Below are 20,557 nucleotides of genomic sequence, written 5' to 3' on the forward strand. Positions count from 1 at the left end.
GACGTCGTTGGGAAATCGTCGGGCACGTCGAACGTAATCCTTTCGGCGGGGTTTGGGGCACAGAATATCGAACGTCGTCACCGTTGGTGGATCCAATCAAACGTCCGTACGGACGGACTACGCGAATCTCCACTCCGTGTATCTGATGGGATATCTTCCGCCATCCGCCTTTTTTTTTTGGGGGTCCAAATCGAGAAACGGAGGTTCCGTAGAATTCGCTTCCCATGTGTGACTGACCAACAAATCGAATCGGTTGGCTAACAAAAAAAAACACGGCGGAAAATGGGAAATTGCATCAGCACCTGGTGGTGGTGGTGCACCTTGGCAAAAACGTGCCAATCTCGAGGGTGTGTGCAGCGGCAAGGCGGCGGCAAGCACTTTGATAATGACCAATAATCTTACACCATTACATCGCCGGCAACCAACTCGCGACCATTTCCACCTGGGGACCACTTTTCTGCTGAGAAGCTGCGGGCTGGAGCTGCTCCTCTCATTTCCCAAAACTGACCGGTGGTTTGCTGTGGTGGTCGATTCGACAAAACCGCGGGCGCCAATCACCATCTACGAGAGGGAGAGAGAAGGTGCCGGATGTTGGCCAGGCGTTCGAAAAAAACAAACCGAAACGCAATCTATTTCTTTGGCGTTCTTTAATTTTCCGATCGGTCCGATCTGATCCCGCTTTGCCAATCGCTTTCGTCGATTGGAAGGCGATTGGGTCGGTTTTTGGGAAATGCACTTTGCGGCCACACCTGTCCGGGGGCCACTAGCCCGAAGGATGGTCGCTTTGTTCACGAGTTTTAAGGTTTTCGGGTAGTAGTTCCCATTGTTTCTGGACCAAAAATATGCGGTTGGTTCTGATTGTCAACTGTCAAATGATAGGCTTCTGAAGCGGTAACTTTTTCCAAAGGACTCTTGGATGCCTTTGCTCTGGGAGGACTCCACCACCACTGGGCGATCCAAGCAGGCTTGGGAACTTTTTGGTTAACCCCAAACGTCAATGGTTTGTTTCTAGCAAATGGATCGATGGGGAGCGCGTCCGTAAAATCGATCCATCCTTTCGAGACCCGGTGATAGAACCGGGATAGAACTCTAGTGTTCCCGGAGATAGAACTCTAGTGTTCCAAATCTACCGACCAGTTCAAGAATTGATGAAATCCAAGAAAGGAGCGAGATGAAAACCGGGCTGTGTTGTGACTGAAAACAGACCGCAAAAGGGTCTTAAGTGCACCGGCTTGGCCGGCACACGGGGCATCGCCGACATTTATCCGATTATTATTGCCATCATTGGGCGACGCACCATGACGGCCATCATGGCCATCTCCCAGACAGACAAAGAAACCCCAAAACCGACGGGGCGCAGTGGTGCCAAGAAACTTGTGTAGTTCCGTTTGTCCCATCACGACGCGGTCACTCCCAGTCAATAATAACAGCCCGCGTGGAGCGCCATTAGGGAGCTCTCTAGGTTTGTTTTGTGTTTTTCTGGTGCCAATAAGCGAACGACGCCAAATGACGGCGACCCCCGGAGATACGGCCTCGAGGATCGAGATTCGCCCGAAACGATAAGAAAGTGGCCGCCCCTCCCTGAAGGGTCGAGCCGTCGAGTGTCGAGTGTGGGACCCGGAATGTCCTTTGGTACTTTTTAGGTAAGGGAGCGCGCAAAAAAGCCGACACTCCGGCCGGCAGACGACGACGACGACGACGATGAGGAGAAAATATATATTTAACAAATTGCCAACAAATGTGTCTTGTTTGTTTTTCTCGACTCGATCGATCGGCCTCGGGGGCCGCCCCCGGAAGGGGGGCTGCCTTATAAGGCGGCACAACAAGCCATAGATCGATTTTTAAAGGACGAAACGGGCGGCCAAACCCGGCCGGCACCCGACGCAAACGACGAGGGACGAGACCGAGTTTTATTTGTGTCTGGCAGACTCCCTTCTGGTGGCGGAACAAAAGTACCCCCCGCGTTCCATCCCATCCATCGCCTCTTAAAGACATCCGCTCCTTGTCCGCTTGCTCGTGCTCGTCCGTGTGAAGAAGAGTAGTGCATCCTTCGTGCTGGCTGGCCGTAAGGGGGGCAAAAAATGGCCTACGGCAACAACCAGGACGACGACGACTCCGGCGACAACAAGAGCTCGGCGACGACTTTTATTGCCATTGTGCATGCATAATTCGTATAATTTTGCAGTAAACTCAATAAATTCAAATTCAACGGTCGGCTGGAACGGTCTCACTCAGGATGGTGGCCGGATGCTATGTGTGTGTTTAACCGAAAGTAGTAGAATAAAAGTGCACACTCTTTACGCGCCACGGTTTATGATCCACCGTCGTGCGCCCTTTTGGGTGGTTCATACATTCCCACATAAATGGGCGAATGGGATTATGGAAATACTGTTAGGATTCACCTCGCCCATTGGGGGTCTAAAGGACGTCAATTATGGGCTGGCATGTCCCGTGAGTGACTTACTTCTAATTTTATTGTTCCATTAAATGAAGATTAAAGGCATGGAAATTAACAGACCCTTGAGTCGTTGAATTCTTCTTTCCAAACACACGTTCCGCGGGTCACCTGAGCTTACACACACAATCCTCGGCTCGGGTTTCGGAGAGCTAGGGCACGTAGAAGTCAAGCACCACCACACTCAGTATGGAAAAGTCCTGCTCGGTGCACCGAACGATGATGATAGGCCCCAGTCAGGGTCAGCAAAGGTGCCACCGAGTGCCGAGGGCTACCGGGGGTGGGCGTAAAAAAATGCACACGCAAGAGAAAGTTGCATCGCGCCCATTCACCTGTGTCGGCCCCGTCGGGACTCCAGAGATCAGCGCGGCGCGGGCTTTTGTTCGCGCACGAGCACCCAGGATTCGCGAGCCCTGTGAAAACGCGTCGAAACGCAGCCTCACCATCTGTCGGCTGGCCATTTCAAACATTTGGGATGTTACCCCGCACAAATGGCCGCCCATTCGAGCGGCACCCCGGTGCTGGGAAAACGCTGAAAATGTTATCACTGTTTTCCGTTCAACGCCCGTGCGACCCCACCGGGCGGGGCCGTACTCGGTACACATAATCCGGACGGGCCGGAGGATCGTACCCTCCGCCACCAGTAGGGGTTCCTATCGGACTCGCGCAACGTGGCGCCCGAAATTCTAAACCTATGGGTGGTTTTGGTAGACCACATTGTACTGGAAATGCATACAAATCGAACCAAAGGCCCACCGGTTTAAAGTGCACCGTTTGGCGCTTATAACCGCACAGGGACACACTAGGCAAAGGGCGCCGAGTCGGGTCGCAGGGATTTTTCGTGGTTCGCTTTCAATTCAATTATCCCCCGGGCGGCCCCGAGGCCTGCTTTGTTTTGGGTAAAACATATTATTCACAAACTTTACACCACCGCCCTCTATCCGTCAAACTGTGTACCAAAAAGGGGGAGCACTTAAATATCGCACCTCGCCTTCGAACACCGTGCGCGCCACCGTCGAGGACATACCCCCTCATCTCATAATCGTTTATCACAAAATTAGCAGCCATCCCGGGGACAACACAATGTCCCGAAAACTTCTCCCATTGACGGGTTTTAAGCCTCTTCGCACCCATCAGAGCGCGCGGATCAGCCTTCGCACAAGTTGAGGGGGCGCCCGTGTGAGGTAGAGGTGTTACTGCTGATAGCCAGACCTCGGCTCCCGACCCGCCGGGCACCAAACTATCGTCCTCCGGACAAGTCACCGAGGGTACAGTTTTCGATAAACATGCAAATGGCGTTGACGGGCGGGGACACCGGGATCAAACTTTGGCGTTCCCTTCTAGTGGCTACACAGACTCACACCCGGGCCAGGGGGTGGTGGCCATTTTTGTGAACACGACGCCGACACGTATGTGTGTGTCCATTTGGCCGGCCGAGCGTTAGCGTGTAGAGCTACCTTCCGGTTGACAAAATGTAAAGCTGGAGGTTCGTCCTGGATTCCGCGCTGAACCTAGGGAGCGATGGTCCCGACGGGGTGATGATGATGGCGACGACGGGAGCAGCACTAGCCCAGACGGGGGGTGCTCCAACAAGGGCGACGTGTATCATGTCATAAATGAATGTAATTAAAATTTACTGAATTAAAATACTGCAAAACTCCGGCTCTCGGTGTGCGCCAGGAACGGACGCCCGTGTCGTGTCCTTTTGGCAACACACGATCGCTCTGTCTCGCTCACTCACCGCCACTGTGGACACCCGCGTTGGGCTAATGAAAGTGTAGTGTGGTTGTGTGCTGTGAGGACCACGCAACCTTTCTGCCCGGACCCCGGGCTTACCGGATCTCCCTTACGGGGACGCAGGCGAGTAGCTTTTCTTCAGGCTCGGCTGCCGGAGCTCTGGGGGCCATCATTTTCTGCTGCCGCTGGTGCTGCTGTTAGCGCTGCTGGGCCAGAAAGCGAGATTTGATCAACTTTTACGACGTTATCCAATTTCTGCATCCGGCGGTCCAGACGGCACGCTGCCTCTCTTACCTGTGTAGTTTGTGCGCCGCCCCGCGTCCGTTCACAAACGGGAGTAAACGACGAGGCCCCGGGGCGAAATACCGGAAGCGATCCAATTTGTAGCGGAAATGAAACGATTTTTCCATTCCCCGAACGGAATGGCTGACTGACTGACTGAGTGTCGACTGTCAGAGCGCGCTCGGTGTGCGATTGGTCCGCGCAGCCTACTCGACTACGGCGCTGACACCACCACCGATTCCCCGCTGAGCCGAGTAGGCTCGAGGACATTAATTGCAATTGCATTCGCTGCGCTGCGCTATGGGGGCCACACAGAAAATGAATTGGCACTGGCCGCCCGGCTCAGCACGGTACACTCGCCAAACGTCGTAAAACATTTCCTGCCGCCAACGCGCGCGTCCTCGCTTAAATGGCACTCATCCGCACTTCGGCGGCGGGGTCGTTGGCTGGAAAGCAAAAAGAAAATGGGACCATAAACCGCCGGCTGGTCGGCCGCGGCCTGTGTACGTGACCGCGAGCGCCAGAGCGAACGAGCGAAATGAGCATAATAATTTTGTTAATTTTCAATTACAACCCTCCGGAATACGTGCCGGGAGTGTGCCATCAGATTTTCTTTCGCTCAGTTTGGGGACTCAGGTCCAGGAGTCCCCGCGGGACACCTGGCGACCATTTGTAGAAAAGCGCCCCCATTAAAAAGGTGAAATGTATCATCTGTTGCCATTGGGTCGGAATGACGGGTTCAGGGCGGGCCCCAAACGTCGGTGGTTCGGCGTCACTTACACCGCGGGCAGCGCCTGCTAATTTGTGGAGCTTTAAGCCATACCTCGTCCGTAATACTCAGCCGACAAATGACGACAGCTTTACTACTGTGACCAGCAACGAACGGGAAACGTAACGCTCTCGAGTGAATAGATTAGAGATGATTATTGCGAGAGTAAATTCAACAAGTCGTATAACAAAACATTTTTGAACATCTCGAAAAGTACTAAATTTCAAAGGGCTGTACTAAATGATCCGAAAAGCTTCAAAAGCTCCACCACGTTGTTCTAAAAGCTCAAATTGGCGCTACCCATGCCGATCGAGTACTCACATGTTCCCCTGGTACAAGTTCGATATAACGTGGTACAACCACGTATTTCACGACAAATTGTCACAATTTTTTCCGCTAATCGTTGCAAATGTTCCGTTTTCAATTTCTTTCTCGGTTTACGCAACACATTTTACGTAGTTTAGAATAAAGAGTTCAGCAATCATTTTTATTGACTTTTTGTAAGTTGTTACAGTAGTTTTTACCGTTTCTAACATGGTTTTCAGTGTTTCTGACCGGATTTGTGGATTTCTTGATACTTTTTATAGTCTAGACACCATTTTTTAGCTACAGTAGTATTTGAAGAAAAAGGTTTTAGAGAGCCAGAAAAGGATTGGCAAGGAGCAAAAAAATGAAGTACAATAAAAATTATGTCCAGGTGCTTTGAAACTGAACAAACCTCTAAAATATCTCTACAATCTCTGCCTTCAAACCGTCGAAAACTGTGTTCTGTACTTCGTCACTTCGAAGTAGAGTTCCGTTTGTCCGTCACCGCGAATCCATCCGAGTGGCTCCGAGAGGGAGATGAGCCAACAGAAAACGGACGCCAACGAAACCGGGTTAACGGGCACGGAAATGAGAAACGTTGATGAAAGTTTAACGTCAAAGAAAATTAAGTTCATCACCACGGTGCAAGCGCCATCCGTCGTCGTCGTCGTCGTCCTCGGTCGGTGCGCTACACCATCTATCACGCGAGAATTGCACTTCCTGCGGACTGCGCACCGACGACCGAGGACCGGAGCGCGCTCCGTTGCACCCTGACACATTAATGACGGCAAAGTGAATTTGCATTCCCGCGCAGCGCCCATCAGTCATCCGTCTTCAATGGACCGGAAACTTCCACCATGGACCCACCGACCCAGACTCTCTCTTATTTATCTTCACCATCAAACAGCGCTGTTCTAAAGTGCCGTTCCGTTTTTTTTCTACTTCCAGTTTGGTCAATCAATCGATGGCCCAGCTGGACGCGGGCCAAGTGCGGCGCATTCTGCACGAAGCGCTCGACCTTTGGTCCCAGCACGCCAACATCAACTTCCGGGAGGTGTACAGTAGCGAGGCCGACATTCAGGTGCTTTTTGCGCGCAAGTTCCACGGCGACGGGTACAGCTTCGACGGGGCGGGCAAGATCCTGGCCCACGCGTTCTACCCCGGCACCGGCATCGGTGGCGATGCTCACTTCGACGAGGAGGAAACCTGGCTTCTCAACGAACCACTCGACGCGGAAGGTAAGTACGAGAACGCCGCTTGAGCGCCCGTGTAACGCATGTACTTAATAAGGACACGCTCCCTTCCACCGTAGGTACCCGCCTGTTTGATGTGGCCGTCCACGAGTTCGGGCACTCGCTGGGCTTGGGGCACTCGTCGCAGCAGGACGCCATCATGTTCCCGTGGCACCACATTTCGTACCGTGGCAAGGACACGATCCCGGAGGACGATCGACTAGGCATCGAGTCGATCTACGGTCCGCGGAAGAAGATTTACGGCAAGAACCCGGAACGCCCGACGCAGAGCACGACGACGACCACCACCACGACGACGCCAGCGCCTCCACCTCGACCGACCACACGGCCACACTACCCGCGGAAGGAGGTCGCGGGCCATCCGTGGGAAGATTTCGGTGGTGCCGGGCGGCCCCAGATGCCCCAGACGACGACCACGGAAGCGCCCCGGTCGCGCGAGTACTTCCCACATCCGGCACGGCCAACCTCATCGACGCACAACAATCGGCATCCTCAGCGACATCACACCACGACAACGACGACGTCCGTGAGTACCACAACCAGCGAGCCAACGACGACCCGCCACCGGCAGCATCACCGGCCACATCATCATCATCCTACGACGAGCACCACCAGTACCACCCGCCGGCCGTATCAGCATCGCCCAGGGGTGAAGCCACTCTATCCGAACGCGTGCAATACGAGCTTCGACGCGGTCACGATGATTCGGAACGAGCTGTTCGTGTTCAAGGACCGCTGGCTGTGGCGCATGAACGAGAACGACCTGCACCGCCCGAAACCGATCGAGATCCACCGGATGTTCTTCGGTTTGCCGGACGGCTTCGACCACATCGACACCGTCTACGAGAACAAGTACCAGAAAATTATCTTCTTCATCGGTAAGCCTCCAACGGACGGCCGAACCCGCGGGCCGCGTGTTTTAAAGCTGTCGTAACTCTTCGCTCTCTCTCCGTAGGAAGGGAATACTTTGTGTTCAACTCGCAGTATCTGGAGCCGGGCTATCCGCGACCGCTGACCGACCTCGGGCTGCCGGAGAGCATCGAGCGGATAGATTCTGCGCTCGTGTGGACGCATAACAACCGGACCTACCTGTACAGTGGCCGACTCTACTGGAGGTACGAGGCGACCGAACGAAAAGCACACGGCATTTGCTAACATTTCTCGATTTGCAGGTTCGATGAGGACACGAACCAGGTCGAGCTGGACTACCCGCGCGATATGTCCATCTGGAAAGGAATCGGTTACGGGATAGACGCGGCGCTCCAGTACCGCGACGGCAAGACGTACTTCTTCAAGGGACTCGGCTACTGGCGGTTTAACGATATGCGGATGAGCGTGGCGCACGACCAGAAACCGTCGGCCACGCGGTGGATGAAGTGCCAGAACGAGCGCCAGGTCCAGAACGATCTTGGCGGCGGCGAGGACGGCGGCGCTGCGGATGGTGATTCACCGCAGAACGAACCGATCGGTACGAGCCCGGCGTCGGCCACGCTGCACCGAAGGCACGGCGACGCCCAACGGACGCTGCTTTCGGTGCTACTCCTAGCGGTGCTGGCGCTAGTGGCCACCCCGTAGCCCCCGTGCAATAATGTATTCCTTGATTCCGGAAGACGGAGCAGGAACTTTAATTTAGTGAAACTCTGTGACTCAGTTTTTTATTTCTTGCGTTACGATGACCAATGACCAGCGGGGGTCACCGTCGTTGCTGGGGCTTCGCGAGGCAGCTGGTCGGGTGCTTCATCAGGTAGCCCCGGTCGTCGTTCGCCTTGTACGGGGCCGTGTACTCCTTGCAGACGCTGCCCGTGTGTGTGCAGTCCGCCCAAGGCACGCGCTTCCGGCTCTGCTGTTGCTGCTGCTGCACGGCATCCTGGCTGTACATCCGCAGGTACTCGGTACGCTGCTGCGTGGTGCGGTGCGTCGTGTGCGTATGCGAAACGGCCCAGGTCGGAGGCTAGATAAGGGGATGGGACCGGATATTGAACAGGAACACGGATCGGAACAGGAGATTCGGACACGGAAAGCAGCGACGGCACAAAGCGGAAACACGGAACACGGGACGAAGACGACAAGCGGGCGATCTTTAGGGTATCCAGCAGCCACGGACACCACGGCCGCGGCCACGTTGCCCGCCACTTACCACATCGTGCTTGTTGATGGAGGGCGTCGTCAGCGGGCTGTGTTCGGGGCGCTCGAACGGCGAGTAGTGCCCCGTGACGATCACCCGATTGATCGACGAGGACGAGTTGGCACTGACACCCGTCACGGTTTGTCCCGCCGTCGCCGCCGCCGAGTGGTGCTCCGAACAGACCGTAATCGTCGAGGCGGACGATGGTGAACGGGACACGTTCGAACTCGGCACGGCCGATGAGCCGCCCGTATCACCCGCCTTCACACTGGCCGTTGAGCCGGACGACGAGGAGGAGCTTCCAGAAGGAGCAGCAGGAGCAGCGCCACCCCCGGATCGCTTGGTATTGGCGGCCACTTTACCCTTATTGGCAAACTTCAGTGGCGGAGGCCGCGGTTTGCCTTTCGTTGCCGGCACTGCCTGCGATGAATCGGACGACTCCGACACGGTACGATCGCCCCGCACCGAATCTACCCGGCGGACCCAGAAGTTAAAGTACAGTTTGCCCCGGTGCAGATAGTTGCGCACCTGGCGATGCGAAAGGGCCACACATCGCTCGTCGTCGATCAATTCGGCCAAATTCTCGGCGTCTGAGTAGCAGCGCTCCACAAATTTAACGCTCCGCACGAGCCCGTCCGCTGCGGGCGACCCATCCTCCGCCGTGCCTTCGTCGTCCGCGGGGGTCACGGTCGGCACGGAGCGTAGCTCGAGCTCGAAGCAGTACTGATCCGCTTCCTCGCGGCGCCCAAAGTAGATCATGATGAAGCTGAGAGTGGCATTCTCAACGTCGGAAAAGAAGTGAAACAAAAAGTTTTTACTGAACGCGTCGACCAGCTTCACGCCGCCCAGCGACATCGTCTCCCGGAACACCAGCGACGTGGACTGGCGGAAGCGGAAGACTGGCCCCAGCTCCTTGTGCCCCTCGACCAGGTGCTGTTCGATCTGGTGCTGCAGCCCAATCCACTCACACTGGAGCACATTCAGGGTGGACGCGATGCACCGGTACGGCCGGAACTTGCACTCCCCGGCGTGTGCCTCCATTTCCGACGCCGTAAACTTCCAGGTACATCCGTGGTCCTCGTACCGGCAGGCACTTTTGGATTGCTGCAGCAACTGCTCGATTGGGTTCATCCGGCGCTGAGCGTTCAGCTTCGCACCACACTGCGGACGGGATAAAGCAGGCTGCGGGTGTTAGCAACCCTCGTTGGTAGGCTGTGTCTTCGCCACTTACCACGCAGAGCGGCGATTTTGAGGGCCCCGTACACGAAACGCAAACAATGTGTGCCTTCGTCGCACACTCCAGGACGTCACCTTCGGGATACTTTCCACAGCGTTTACACTTAAGCCGGTCCATATCCATCTTATCGGATCGTGCCTGGCCACTGTACCACACGGAGTTTTGCACGGAGGAAGTTTCCTTTTAGGACGACCGAGTCTGACTTGTTCACTGTGAAGGCGCCAGTTGATTTTGACAATTACACGTTCCCGCACATCGCAGCAAGGAGGAGCGCACGCAGCAGCAGGCGATGCGATGTGGAGTTGTTCACTGCCTACTTCGATATGAATAAAATGGCGATTTAAAAATATGACGCATTTGGCACAGCACACACTTGCATATGTTTATCTCGTTTACTTCCGCTCGCTTGTCAAAGACTGGGCGAGTTGTTTGGCCATTACCCGGACCGGGAGTGCCCTTTGAATCAGGGAACGGACCCATGCGATGCCAGGTAATGATGTGGGACCGTTCGTCCTAAGCCACAAGCAAAAGGCGGGACGCTTATCGGCGTGTCGTGTTTAGAGGAGATTGTTTTCTCGTACCCGTTAGGAAATTCAGCTGTTTGACGGACCGATAAGGGACAAACAATGTGCAAAGTGTTTTTTAAATTTTAGATTACACTACGAAGCCAACAAGGATCGCGGGATATGTGCCGTGGTTGAACGCTAGCGACCGACTGAGCGGCGGTCAGAGGGTTGTGAACCCCCGAAAACCGACGTTCCGAGGTTATCATGCGCAATGGTTTGCAGAATGATAACTTCGCACCTGTTTCTTCCTGGTTCGGTGCGCTCCGCCGTCGGCCGAATTCCGTTATCCATGCGGCACAAGATATTGCCCAACGGTGACAATCGCGATTGGCAGCTTGTTGAAGCCCTCTCCAAGCCGCGGCCGCGGAAGCCGTCGTGTCCGGGGTTAGACACATCGCGATCGCGATAAAAGATAACCGAACCGTGCGATTTCCCTTCCCGCTTCGCGGTGTTTTGGGTTGCCCCCCGCCCCGTTATCAGCGGTCTTTTTTTGTTTTATCATTTTCCAAGCGCGGAACCGGGGACATATTATCCCCGGTTTCATTCTGCTGGAGCGGGTACTCGGAATAGAAACCGCCACAGTTCGAACTTGTTGACTAATACACATGTTCGGGCGATGCTCTGAGTCACACTGAAGGCCACGGCGCAGCGGATTGAAGGCAGATATCGGCCCGGAACGGCACGTTCCTTCGTTCGCTCCCAACCCGAGCCAGATGAGCCCTAACACAGTTAATCTTTGTTGCTGTCGCTTAGCAAACATCACAGCACTCGGAGATTTGTGCATCGATCGGCACAAATGGCTTCACCGCGGCGGCCGGGTGATGTTTATTTAAATAACGCGTCACGGTGCAACATTGTTGCCGCATAAAGAAATGCCCTGGACCAAGCTTGGCCTAGCGAACGCACATAGCTAGATAACTTTTTGAACTCACGATACGCACTCGCCGCACGTTATCAAGCTCAAATCTCCGATATCACGCAATTCGTCAGCGGAAGTGATAGTTTTGTGACCAGGCGGACCCTGGCGCACATTACACGGCTCCAACAAGTGATGATTACACAAGGCGCAGTGTCATCATCGATCATCGGAAAACAGATCACTAACTCGCTCGCCAGACACTACCAGGTTTTACTACACGCGTTGTTCGTTGTAATGATGGCGAAAGAACACAGATTGATGGGCATCTAGGCGGAGGAGCCTCCGACGGCCACCATATTAACACCCGCGATTAGTCAGTGCAACAATCGCGCTGCCGATTCCGACTGGAGACTTGGTTCCCGGATCGGGTTCCACGATCGACTCGCGCGACGTCGATCGCACACGCACACACTCAGTCCCAGGGATCTTACAAAGTAGTTACTAGGCAAAGCGCATAAATAAACACACTTTAAAACACTCACCCCAGAATGTGGATTACTTGGGTGGCGGGGGCGAGTGGTGCGAACGAAAATCTGTCCAAACTGTCGAAACGGGGCAAGGTTTGGGCTCCGTTAAATGTACGCACTGCAAATTGCGCCCAATAAAGATAAAGGGAGCGAGTACGAAAAATGGCCGCGCGCTGGTTAACTTTTTTTTTCGGAAATTCAACTGCGGGCGGCTTGTGGGGTCTCGGCTGTTATGATGCTCCGAGATCCGATGCGAAAGAAAGTGAAATTAATTGAATACATTTTAATGGGAAACATAAACAATCTCGTTGTTTTATTGTCGGGTCGCAATCGTTCCGAAACCGATGTTCAAAATGCACTTCAAAATGCACTCCAAAATGCACTTTAAAATGTCCAAAATGTCAAAAATGCCGTTCGAGAACGAGAATCGTTGCGGCCAAACTCGACCGACGGCAAATTTTGTGTTCAATCGCCAAAACTAGCCATTTCTACCAGGGCACGAGATCGCTGATGGAGGTAGCATCTCATCGCGCTCGCTCCGATCGACAGCGCTCGGCACGATCGTATGCCGCTTCGGTTTCGCTGGAATACTACCTCTACCAGCGACCTTGTACCCTGGTAGAAATGGCCAGTTTTGGCGATTGAACACAAAAATTGCCGTCGGTCGAGTTCGGCGTCGTTTCCCGACGCCATTCTCGGACGACGACGGCGCTCGTTGATACTCGTAGGCGCGATTGCCGATTCGGATAACGGACGGTGAACATACAAAATGTAGGCACGGGTTTTATGCTTTCAATTAAAATATATTGAATTTATTTCACTCATTCTCATCGTCCGTCATGCACATTGGATATATTATCATAGAATCTTAGCTTAGCTATTGTTTTAATGCGATTCATGCTTCGTGTCGTGCCGGCCGCTTCTTTTCGTTTTCGTGGGGCGAATGGGGAGAGTCAGTGTGGGGAGAATCTAAGACGCAAACGGACAAGTCTTTCGGAAATATGCATAACTCTTGTGTTTCTACCGACACCCCGTCTGCTGCTGCTGCTCAGTGGAGAGATAATTGCACGGCCCCGAGGAGCCCCGGAGCGCATCTCAAACAGCGACCGAAGAGGCAAATGAAAAAAGCATCATAAAAGGTGATTTATTTGCACAAACTCCGTGGCTTCCGGCAAACGGCAGGGGGCGGACCAGTGCGCGTCAAGGAAGCTATCGGGAAATCCGGGGTGCCTTCTAAACCTAGCTCTCTACAAACACAACACCTAGGCGCACACGGTACGGACGACACTCTGTGTCCGCTATACCGCCATTGCGTCACCCCAAAACACACTCTCTCTGTTACCGGTTCTCCGTGGCGTGGTGCGCGGTGGCTACACACTACAGGTTATTGACTAAATTCTCCTCCGACTCCCTCTCTCTAGTCGCTAGATTTCGTTTATTGTAGTCAAATTTCTAACCATAATCGCGTAAAATAGCTAAAAAAACAGAAACGAAAAGAATAGTGTAATAATAATGAAAAGCTTCGCTTTTTCGGTATTCGTTAATCCGTCGGGTATCATCATCATCGGCATCGGGGTGTCCGGGGTGTCCATTATTGGTTGGTGCGCCCGTTGTTGGTGTATAGATTGTTTTTATTCTCCTAAATGTTTCTTCTTCGCGGGGGCGCGGGGGCTCATCTCTATCTCATTATCAGCAAGAGAAGTAGAAATATCAATATAATCGAATAAATACTAAGCGAGACACACACACAGACACATTGTTCGAAACACATACGACGCACAGTTACACAATCGAACCGATTTTTCCAAATCCCCGCGCTTTCCGGTCCCAAGACCCAAGATTGCTCCTCGTAAGCCACGGCTACGTCCCCGCGGTCGTGCTGCGTTGGCCCGGGAAAGTAACTCAAACATAACCGCGGATCGCTCGGCCTACTCGGTCTGCCGTTATTTAAATTCGCAATCAATTTCGTCAATCGCAGCAAGCCACTACGAGAGCGTCGCCGTCGCCTACTGCTGCCTACTCAGCTCATTATGAAACCCTGCCCTGTAACCGATCCACCGGGGAACCGCCGTTGTGGTCCCCTGCTATGTGTTTCTTAAACGACCCCCTTTGTACGCAGCGCATGTGTCCACACAGTTTTCCCTCCATGCACACATACACGCTCCTGAAGCACTGTTTAGGGCAGCACGTAGCGCACGTACGGCACCTCGACGTCCTCGCCGGCGTCATCGTTGCAGCAGATCTCGAACACGAGCGCACGGACGTGCGGTTCGATACTCTTCTTCGACACCTTCCGGACGACTTCGGACATGGGCAGGTTTAGGCGCTCCTGCTGCTTCTGCTTCGTCATGAAGAACGCGTACAGCATGCAGACGCCCTGAGACAGCATCGTGATCTTGAGCTTGTGCTCCCGCTCGAAGTAATCGAGGAACTCCTGCAGCGTCAGCTCGCCCTTCACCTCGAACCGGTCCCACAGGGTCCACTCTTTGCCGTAGTAGGTCGACTTCTTCGCTTGGATCGGCTCGGAGAAGGTAAAGAAAGGCAGCGCCAGGTTGAGGAACCCGTTCTTGAAGCGTTCCATCGTGTTGAAGCTGAAACGGGGACATCACACGATCACCGGTCACCACCATCCGTAACCATTCTAACGCTTCCTCCTCTTTATCTCTTACCCTTGAGCCAGCTTGTACAGCTCCAGCGAAGCACAGCCTGCAACGAGCGAGGTGGTGGTAGCGATCGCCGGCATAATTTTGCCCGCGATCAGCTTCGACTTGTGCCGATCGGCCGGTGGAATTTTGTAGTTGGCAGCGCGCAGATTCGAGGCGGCCACGATAAAGTCCATATGCAGGTTGTTGTCATCGTCCTTCTCGAACTCGAGCGGTGTGATCGTGAAATCGGGTCGCCCCAGCGAGGCCAGCTCGTGCTGCAAACGGCTAACCCGATCCGGATCCATATCCTCGCCACCCATGCCGAGGCCACCGCCACCACCACCACCGCCGTTCTCTTCCGCTTGCAGGGCCGCATCCGTGACCGCAATCTTGACCCCAGAACGTGGCACAAACTTCGGTACCTATCACAGAGAGAGAGGGAAAGAAACAACGGTAAATCCCAAACTCTAACGCTTGCGCCCACGATCGCACTCACCTCCACCATCATCACAATCTTTCGAATCATGTCCCGGTTGCGCTGCTGCGGAACGCCGTACACTTGCGCCTTCAGGTTGGCGGTGGCGTGCACGTAGTCGAGGTGCATCGCATTGTCCGGATCGAAGTCGATCGCCTGTGGCAGTCGCTTCGGGCCCGACCAGAACGGTTGGCCAGTCGAGCTGGTTTGTTCGGGCGGGAAGTTGAACAGCAGCTGACGGATCTGGTTCGAGTACTGCTCCTCGAAGTGCACCCGGGCCCATTTGACGCAGTCTTCAATGCTTTTCGGCCTCTCGTCGATCAACGCTTTCTGTTGGACGGGGAGCGAGAGGGGGGACATTTTAAGAACACGCTGCCACACATAGAACGCCAGCTACCGTCATCGCAGGTCAACTAACCTTGACCGATTCGAGCGCTTCTAGCGGTTGGACCCCGGGCAGTTTCAGTGTGCGCTCGATGAAGGTCGGATCGGTAATGTACTGGGCGGCGTTTTCGGCGGCCTGCTTGAAGATTCCTTCGAACGTGTCCCGGGCCCACTGTAGCGTGTGTTCGATGGCGTTCGGGAAGTTCTTCAGCGTGCAGATCGGGATCGATTTCTCCGGCGGATCCTGCGACGAGCTGTACGATTCGGTCAGGAACGGAACAACAACCTGCGGGAAGGGTGGAGGGCGGGTTATGTTATTCCACTGCACACACCTCGCTGCTCCGTGTGGAGCCTCTGTACCAACAAATAATACTACGACACTTCCACAACGGAACGGAAGGATAGTCATTGATTGGTGGGCGAACCCTGATGGGTTCGCATTCTCTGCCTGTTACTTATCAAGACGACTAACAAAGCGACGTTCAGTGTCTCATGGAGAACAGGTTTTCTTTGGGGGGGAGATGGACTCCGTCTTACCTGAGTGTTGCCCAGGGTTCCGAGTGTGCCAGATTCCAGCAGCGGTATGCGGTAGTAGACGCACCGCCGATCCATGTAGATACGGGCGTCGATATTGTCTAGCGCATTCGCAACGCCGTCGAGCCGGTTAAAGAACGTGTCGTCGTAGAATCGCTCCGTCTCCGGTCCGACCCGGTTCTCGTGTGCCGTCACCTTGATATCCGCGTTCATGCGCTTCACGACCTGCGCGGCCACCCTCGACTTGGGCTGCTGCACGTCGTGCGGCCGGAACAGGAACTGCCGGTTGAGGTTGCTCTTCTCGATCAGATCCATATCGGTGACGAAGATTTCACCGTCACCGCGCGATGCCACCCCGATCATGGCAAAGTTCTTCAGCAGCTCGCACCCGATAGCACCGGCTCCGACGATGAAGTACTTGAGGCCACCCAACACCTCCTGGAACTTGCGCCCAAACACCGCAATTTGGCCGTCGTACCGGGAACCGACGGGGGCACACTCTTCCTCGGTCAGCGCAGCGCCCTCCGGCAGGCACTCGACGGCGTCCAGGCAGAAGTACTGGTAGATGGGCGTAAACTTGCCGGTGCACGCCTTCATCACCTCCTGCGCCGTGATGCCACCGATGGCACCGTTCATCGGGCACAGGTCACCCGAGCACACCTTCGCGAACGTGGTCAGCATCGGCTCGTTTAGGTCCTCCAGCGAAAGCTCCTTTGCGCGCTCTTTGCACAGCTCGACAAACTCGGCTGCGTCGGCCACGTTCCAGGGGCGCGGCAACCGACCGCCGTGGCGCTCCTGGTAGCGACCGAGCACGGTGAAGGCGATCTGCGTGTTGGCCGGGTGATCCCATTTGGCGAAATCGGACAGAATGAATTCGGGCGCATTCTCGGCCTCCGCCAGTGGCTTGAACGTCATCTGCTTCGACATCTTCACCTGCGTCACGATTCCGCCCCGCACGTACGGGCTCAGTTTCGTCGTGTCGCCGATGCTGAACGTGTACGGTCCGAGCACCTTGATCTTCATCGGTGCGCAGCCATTCAGCTCGGTCATGCCTTCGACCTAGGGGGAAATGCAATCAAACCATTTTAGATCGCTTTGAACCAATTCTAAATTATCTAAAACTCATCATCATTCAACAACCCTTCACACTCACATCGTGTTGGCATCGATTTATGCTAATTGAATTAAGCCATTTACCAGTCAGTACCATGCGTAACAGTTCACAGCGAAAAGGTCAAACGTTTAGAGATTAAAACGCGAGTAAAGACACATTTCATTGTGCATAACACTGAAGGTTAAAAAAAGCTTGATTTGCCCCCACCACCAGGCCTACTAGATTAGAATCCTTTGCAACCTGAGACCAGATTATGGTCTCAATGGCTGGTATGATTTTGGAGAGGCGGTTCTCCGATAGGGTGCTTTGTTCGCAACATCATCAGACGGCCGTAACGGCAAAGCCACTTTTGACACAAAGCAGGCAATGCAATGTGCGGATCTCAAGTGCGAGGTGTACACTGGGTGAATCACCACAGCAACGACGTCGTGTCGCACCTCCGCATCGCGAGAGTTCAGCGCTTTTCACGGAAGTTCGTCTCGTGAAGCAAATATATACACACTACACACTCTGCTCGCTCGTTCGACTGGTGGTGTGATGTAAACGCGGAAAACGCGATACACGCGAAACGAAGCCCGCGAGCGAATGAAGCGAACAATGAAAACAAAGAGAAAATGGGATTCGTGAAGCAAAAGCCAGCAAAAAAATGCACACCAAAGTTACACCCAATCATTGGCGTGTGTTGGAAGAAAGTAAAAGTTTCACCACCGCACAGTGGCCACCAGCGGTGGCGATGAATTTGGGGTCTTTCGCTTGTCGGGTTCATAATTTTAGAATGCATTAAATCGAAGTCGGACAGACTGTGAAAGTATGGCATTCTCAGGCCACAGCGCACAGCGAAATCGCTCCACTTGGGCTACTGTCTCAGTGGTACATGGAAAAGGCGAACGTTATGACTCATGACACATCCTTTGATCGATACTGAAATAACTTTAATCGTCATGACGAAAGCAGCATGAGCACAAACACTCCCCGCCCGTCGCCGCGTACACACAAACGCACGCACGCACGCACGCACTCGAAAACGCGGCGAGGAGTTCGCCTCGGTTTGGAGGGCGGCTCGACAAAATTTCACCAGCAACACACACGCACGCACGCACGCACGTACACATAGAAACGCATGCACGGCCTTCTGCGACCACCTTCTCACTGAATGCGTGCGCGTACGAAGGTTGCGTTAGCTTCGCTTGTTTTCCGCTGGCCAAAACGACATTTTCACGACAAATTCGACACATTCGACACACAACGCACGATGCCCCCGATACACTGTCCCCCGGCACATTACCCCCTCGGGGCACACTTACCTCGGTGAAGGTAACATAATCGCCATCCTCGAACCCGTGGCGGGTTTCGTCCACGCACGTTACGATGCTCTCGAGGTCGTTCGTGACACTGGCCACCATGGCCGTCCCCGGGGTGGCCCCGTTCTGGTCGTAGACGGTAAAGTCGGTGCCAAAGTCACAGAACACCTGGGCAAACAGGCCGCGCGTGTCGGCCGTGATGAGCGCAATGTTGTGCCGATGGGCAATCTCCGCAATCCGGCGCTGCTCGGCGGGCGGAGTCAGCGTTAGCACCACGGCCCGGAACTTCCGCAGAAACTCCTCCGTCAGCTCGCCCGTGTAGGCCACGGTCGGGACGTAGTGGTTGAGGTCGGACAGCTGCTGGCAGCTGGCCTCGGCCCGGTTGCGCCCGTTCGCCACATCGTCCGCGGTCAGGTAGAACTGCGACGACAGATCCGCGACGGTGCAAAGCGCCGTGTCATGCAGGGTGACAGACTTCACTCCACCGAGAATCACGTTCTTGGCCACTTCCACTCCGAGCCCGCCGAGGCCCGAAATTAGCACGTCGGAGCGGGCCATCCGACGCATCGCATCGTGCCCGAGGACGTACAGCTGGCGCGAGTACAGGCCCTCGTCGATTTCCTGGGCCCCGCTCGAATTGTTCTCGCACGGCACGGGAGCTGAGCCATTGTTATTGGACGTCGCCATTACTACTACTGCAGCGGCTGCGGCCGATGATGGTGCAGAGCACTCACTCCTCGAGGGCGATGACGAAAGCGGCGGCTGCTGCAGCGGCGGCTGCTCCGGCTGCTCGGGCGGCTGAGTCAACGACGGCGTCGGTGATGGCAGCTTCCGCTTTTTGGCGGCTGGGGGATCGACGAAACTGTCACGAAATTCACCACTAGACATTAAGCCAAACCGGTGCGTCCGTGACGAAGACGGAGACGGCGATGATTCTTTTTCCTTTCCTCCCGTTCACACTGCTGCTGCTGCAGCTGCTGCTGGCGGCGGACGGCGGCGGCGGCGTTCGGCGTCTGTGGATTTGCTCCTGCTCCTGCTTTTGGGGCCCTTCTGCTCGCCAGAGCGCGCCCTTCCTGGTAGGCGGCGACGATGCACACACTCCGCAGCACACCACAGCTCGCCACACACACTACCGACGACGCGAGCAACGTTACCACGGAAACTGATCTCGCCTCGTTCGACTATTCCACACACTCACTCTCTGCTCGATTCCCCGGCTTCTGGTGCTGCGAAATAAAGCCAAAATAACACGACTCACGTTAATTTACGCTGCTCGAACAACCGCCGTCGCCGTGTGCGATCCGATGGTTGCCAAAGATCGGAATATTCGCGACAGCCAGCGCTACGATGCCAAACCAACACCTCCTCTCGCTGGCAAGAGTTGTACCGAACAAGAATGTTGCGCTTGTGTCTGTGTCACATCCTGGCGGTGGTGGTGACACCAACAAATCTGTATACTACAAATTGCAGCCACACACACACACCGAACCGCACTGTTCTGTGCTCCCATTCCTAGATCCGAAATTGCTTGCAAATGCAAATTCTGCATTTGCTGATTCGCAGAAAACGAAAAGAAATAAAATGGAAAATCCTCGGCCAGTTTGCTACCGTGCACGAAAGTCTATTACTGTTCCTTCCGATAATGAGCTGGAAAAACTCGACAGCAAAAACCACACAGGGTCAGTTCACAAAGAAGGCCTGAAATTGGCCGCCGTCGCCGATTGGCTCGCGATTGCTGCGATTTGAATGAAGAGGTTCCGTGTGCCGGTAGCATATGAGTCGGTTTATGCGCCGGGTTCCAATACTTCGTGCGACTTATCGTCTGTTGCCACAGGGCACACTAGGTTCTAAACGTTACCTTTTCAGAGGACGTTCGAAAGTACGATTGTTATCTTCAAAATTCACTATCACGACCGAGAACCGAGGGCTCTGCGAGCCTCTTGCTGCCTTCCGTCGTTTCGAGTAAACATCTCAAGCTCAACTGTCTA

The 20,557-nt window shown here is 54.5% G+C and overlaps 3 protein-coding genes across 4 annotated transcripts in view; 1 reads left to right on the forward strand and 2 right to left on the reverse strand.

Moving 5' to 3' along the window:
• LOC128277722 (matrix metalloproteinase-2) overlaps positions 1-8,403 on the forward strand; it is a 165,783-nt gene extending 157,380 nt beyond the window's left edge. Inside the window, exons 4-7 of the mRNA XM_053016227.1 lie at positions 6,498-6,787; positions 6,862-7,680; positions 7,758-7,917; positions 7,975-8,403. Of these exons, the coding sequence (XP_052872187.1) occupies positions 6,498-6,787; positions 6,862-7,680; positions 7,758-7,917; positions 7,975-8,377 (1,672 nt within the window). The 3' untranslated portion in view covers positions 8,378-8,403. The remainder of the gene's footprint in view (positions 1-6,497; positions 6,788-6,861; positions 7,681-7,757; positions 7,918-7,974) is intronic.
• A 456-nt stretch (positions 8,404-8,859) lies between these two features.
• On the reverse strand, positions 8,860-11,821 carry LOC128277513 (uncharacterized). The gene is made up of 3 exons (XM_053015981.1): positions 11,672-11,821; positions 10,159-10,477; positions 8,860-10,088 (listed from the first exon to the last, which is right to left on the reverse strand). Exons 2-3 carry the CDS (start codon positions 10,285-10,287, stop codon positions 8,883-8,885), a joined length of 1,335 nt encoding a protein of 444 aa, XP_052871941.1. The 5' UTR covers positions 10,288-10,477; positions 11,672-11,821; the 3' UTR covers positions 8,860-8,882.
• A 1,715-nt stretch (positions 11,822-13,536) lies between these two features.
• Positions 13,537-19,696, reverse strand: LOC128268631 (ubiquitin-like modifier-activating enzyme 1). 2 transcript variants are annotated; one of them, XM_053005769.1, is made up of 7 exons: positions 19,381-19,696; positions 18,573-19,302; positions 16,158-17,213; positions 15,655-15,906; positions 15,258-15,566; positions 14,786-15,183; positions 13,537-14,707 (listed from the first exon to the last, which is right to left on the reverse strand). In XM_053005769.1, exons 1-7 carry the CDS (start codon positions 19,455-19,457, stop codon positions 14,293-14,295), a joined length of 3,237 nt encoding a protein of 1,078 aa, XP_052861729.1. In that variant the 5' UTR covers positions 19,458-19,696; the 3' UTR covers positions 13,537-14,292. The 2 variants fall into 2 exon arrangements, with proteins under 2 accessions (XP_052861729.1, XP_052861728.1); XM_053005768.1 differs by having other exon boundaries at positions 18,573-19,696.
• Between the last annotated feature and the right edge of the window lie 861 nt (positions 19,697-20,557).

The sequence above is a fragment of the Anopheles cruzii genome, chromosome 2, assembly GCF_943734635.1.
Source record: "Anopheles cruzii chromosome 2, idAnoCruzAS_RS32_06, whole genome shotgun sequence".
NCBI classification, from domain to species: domain Eukaryota; kingdom Metazoa; phylum Arthropoda; class Insecta; order Diptera; family Culicidae; genus Anopheles; species Anopheles cruzii.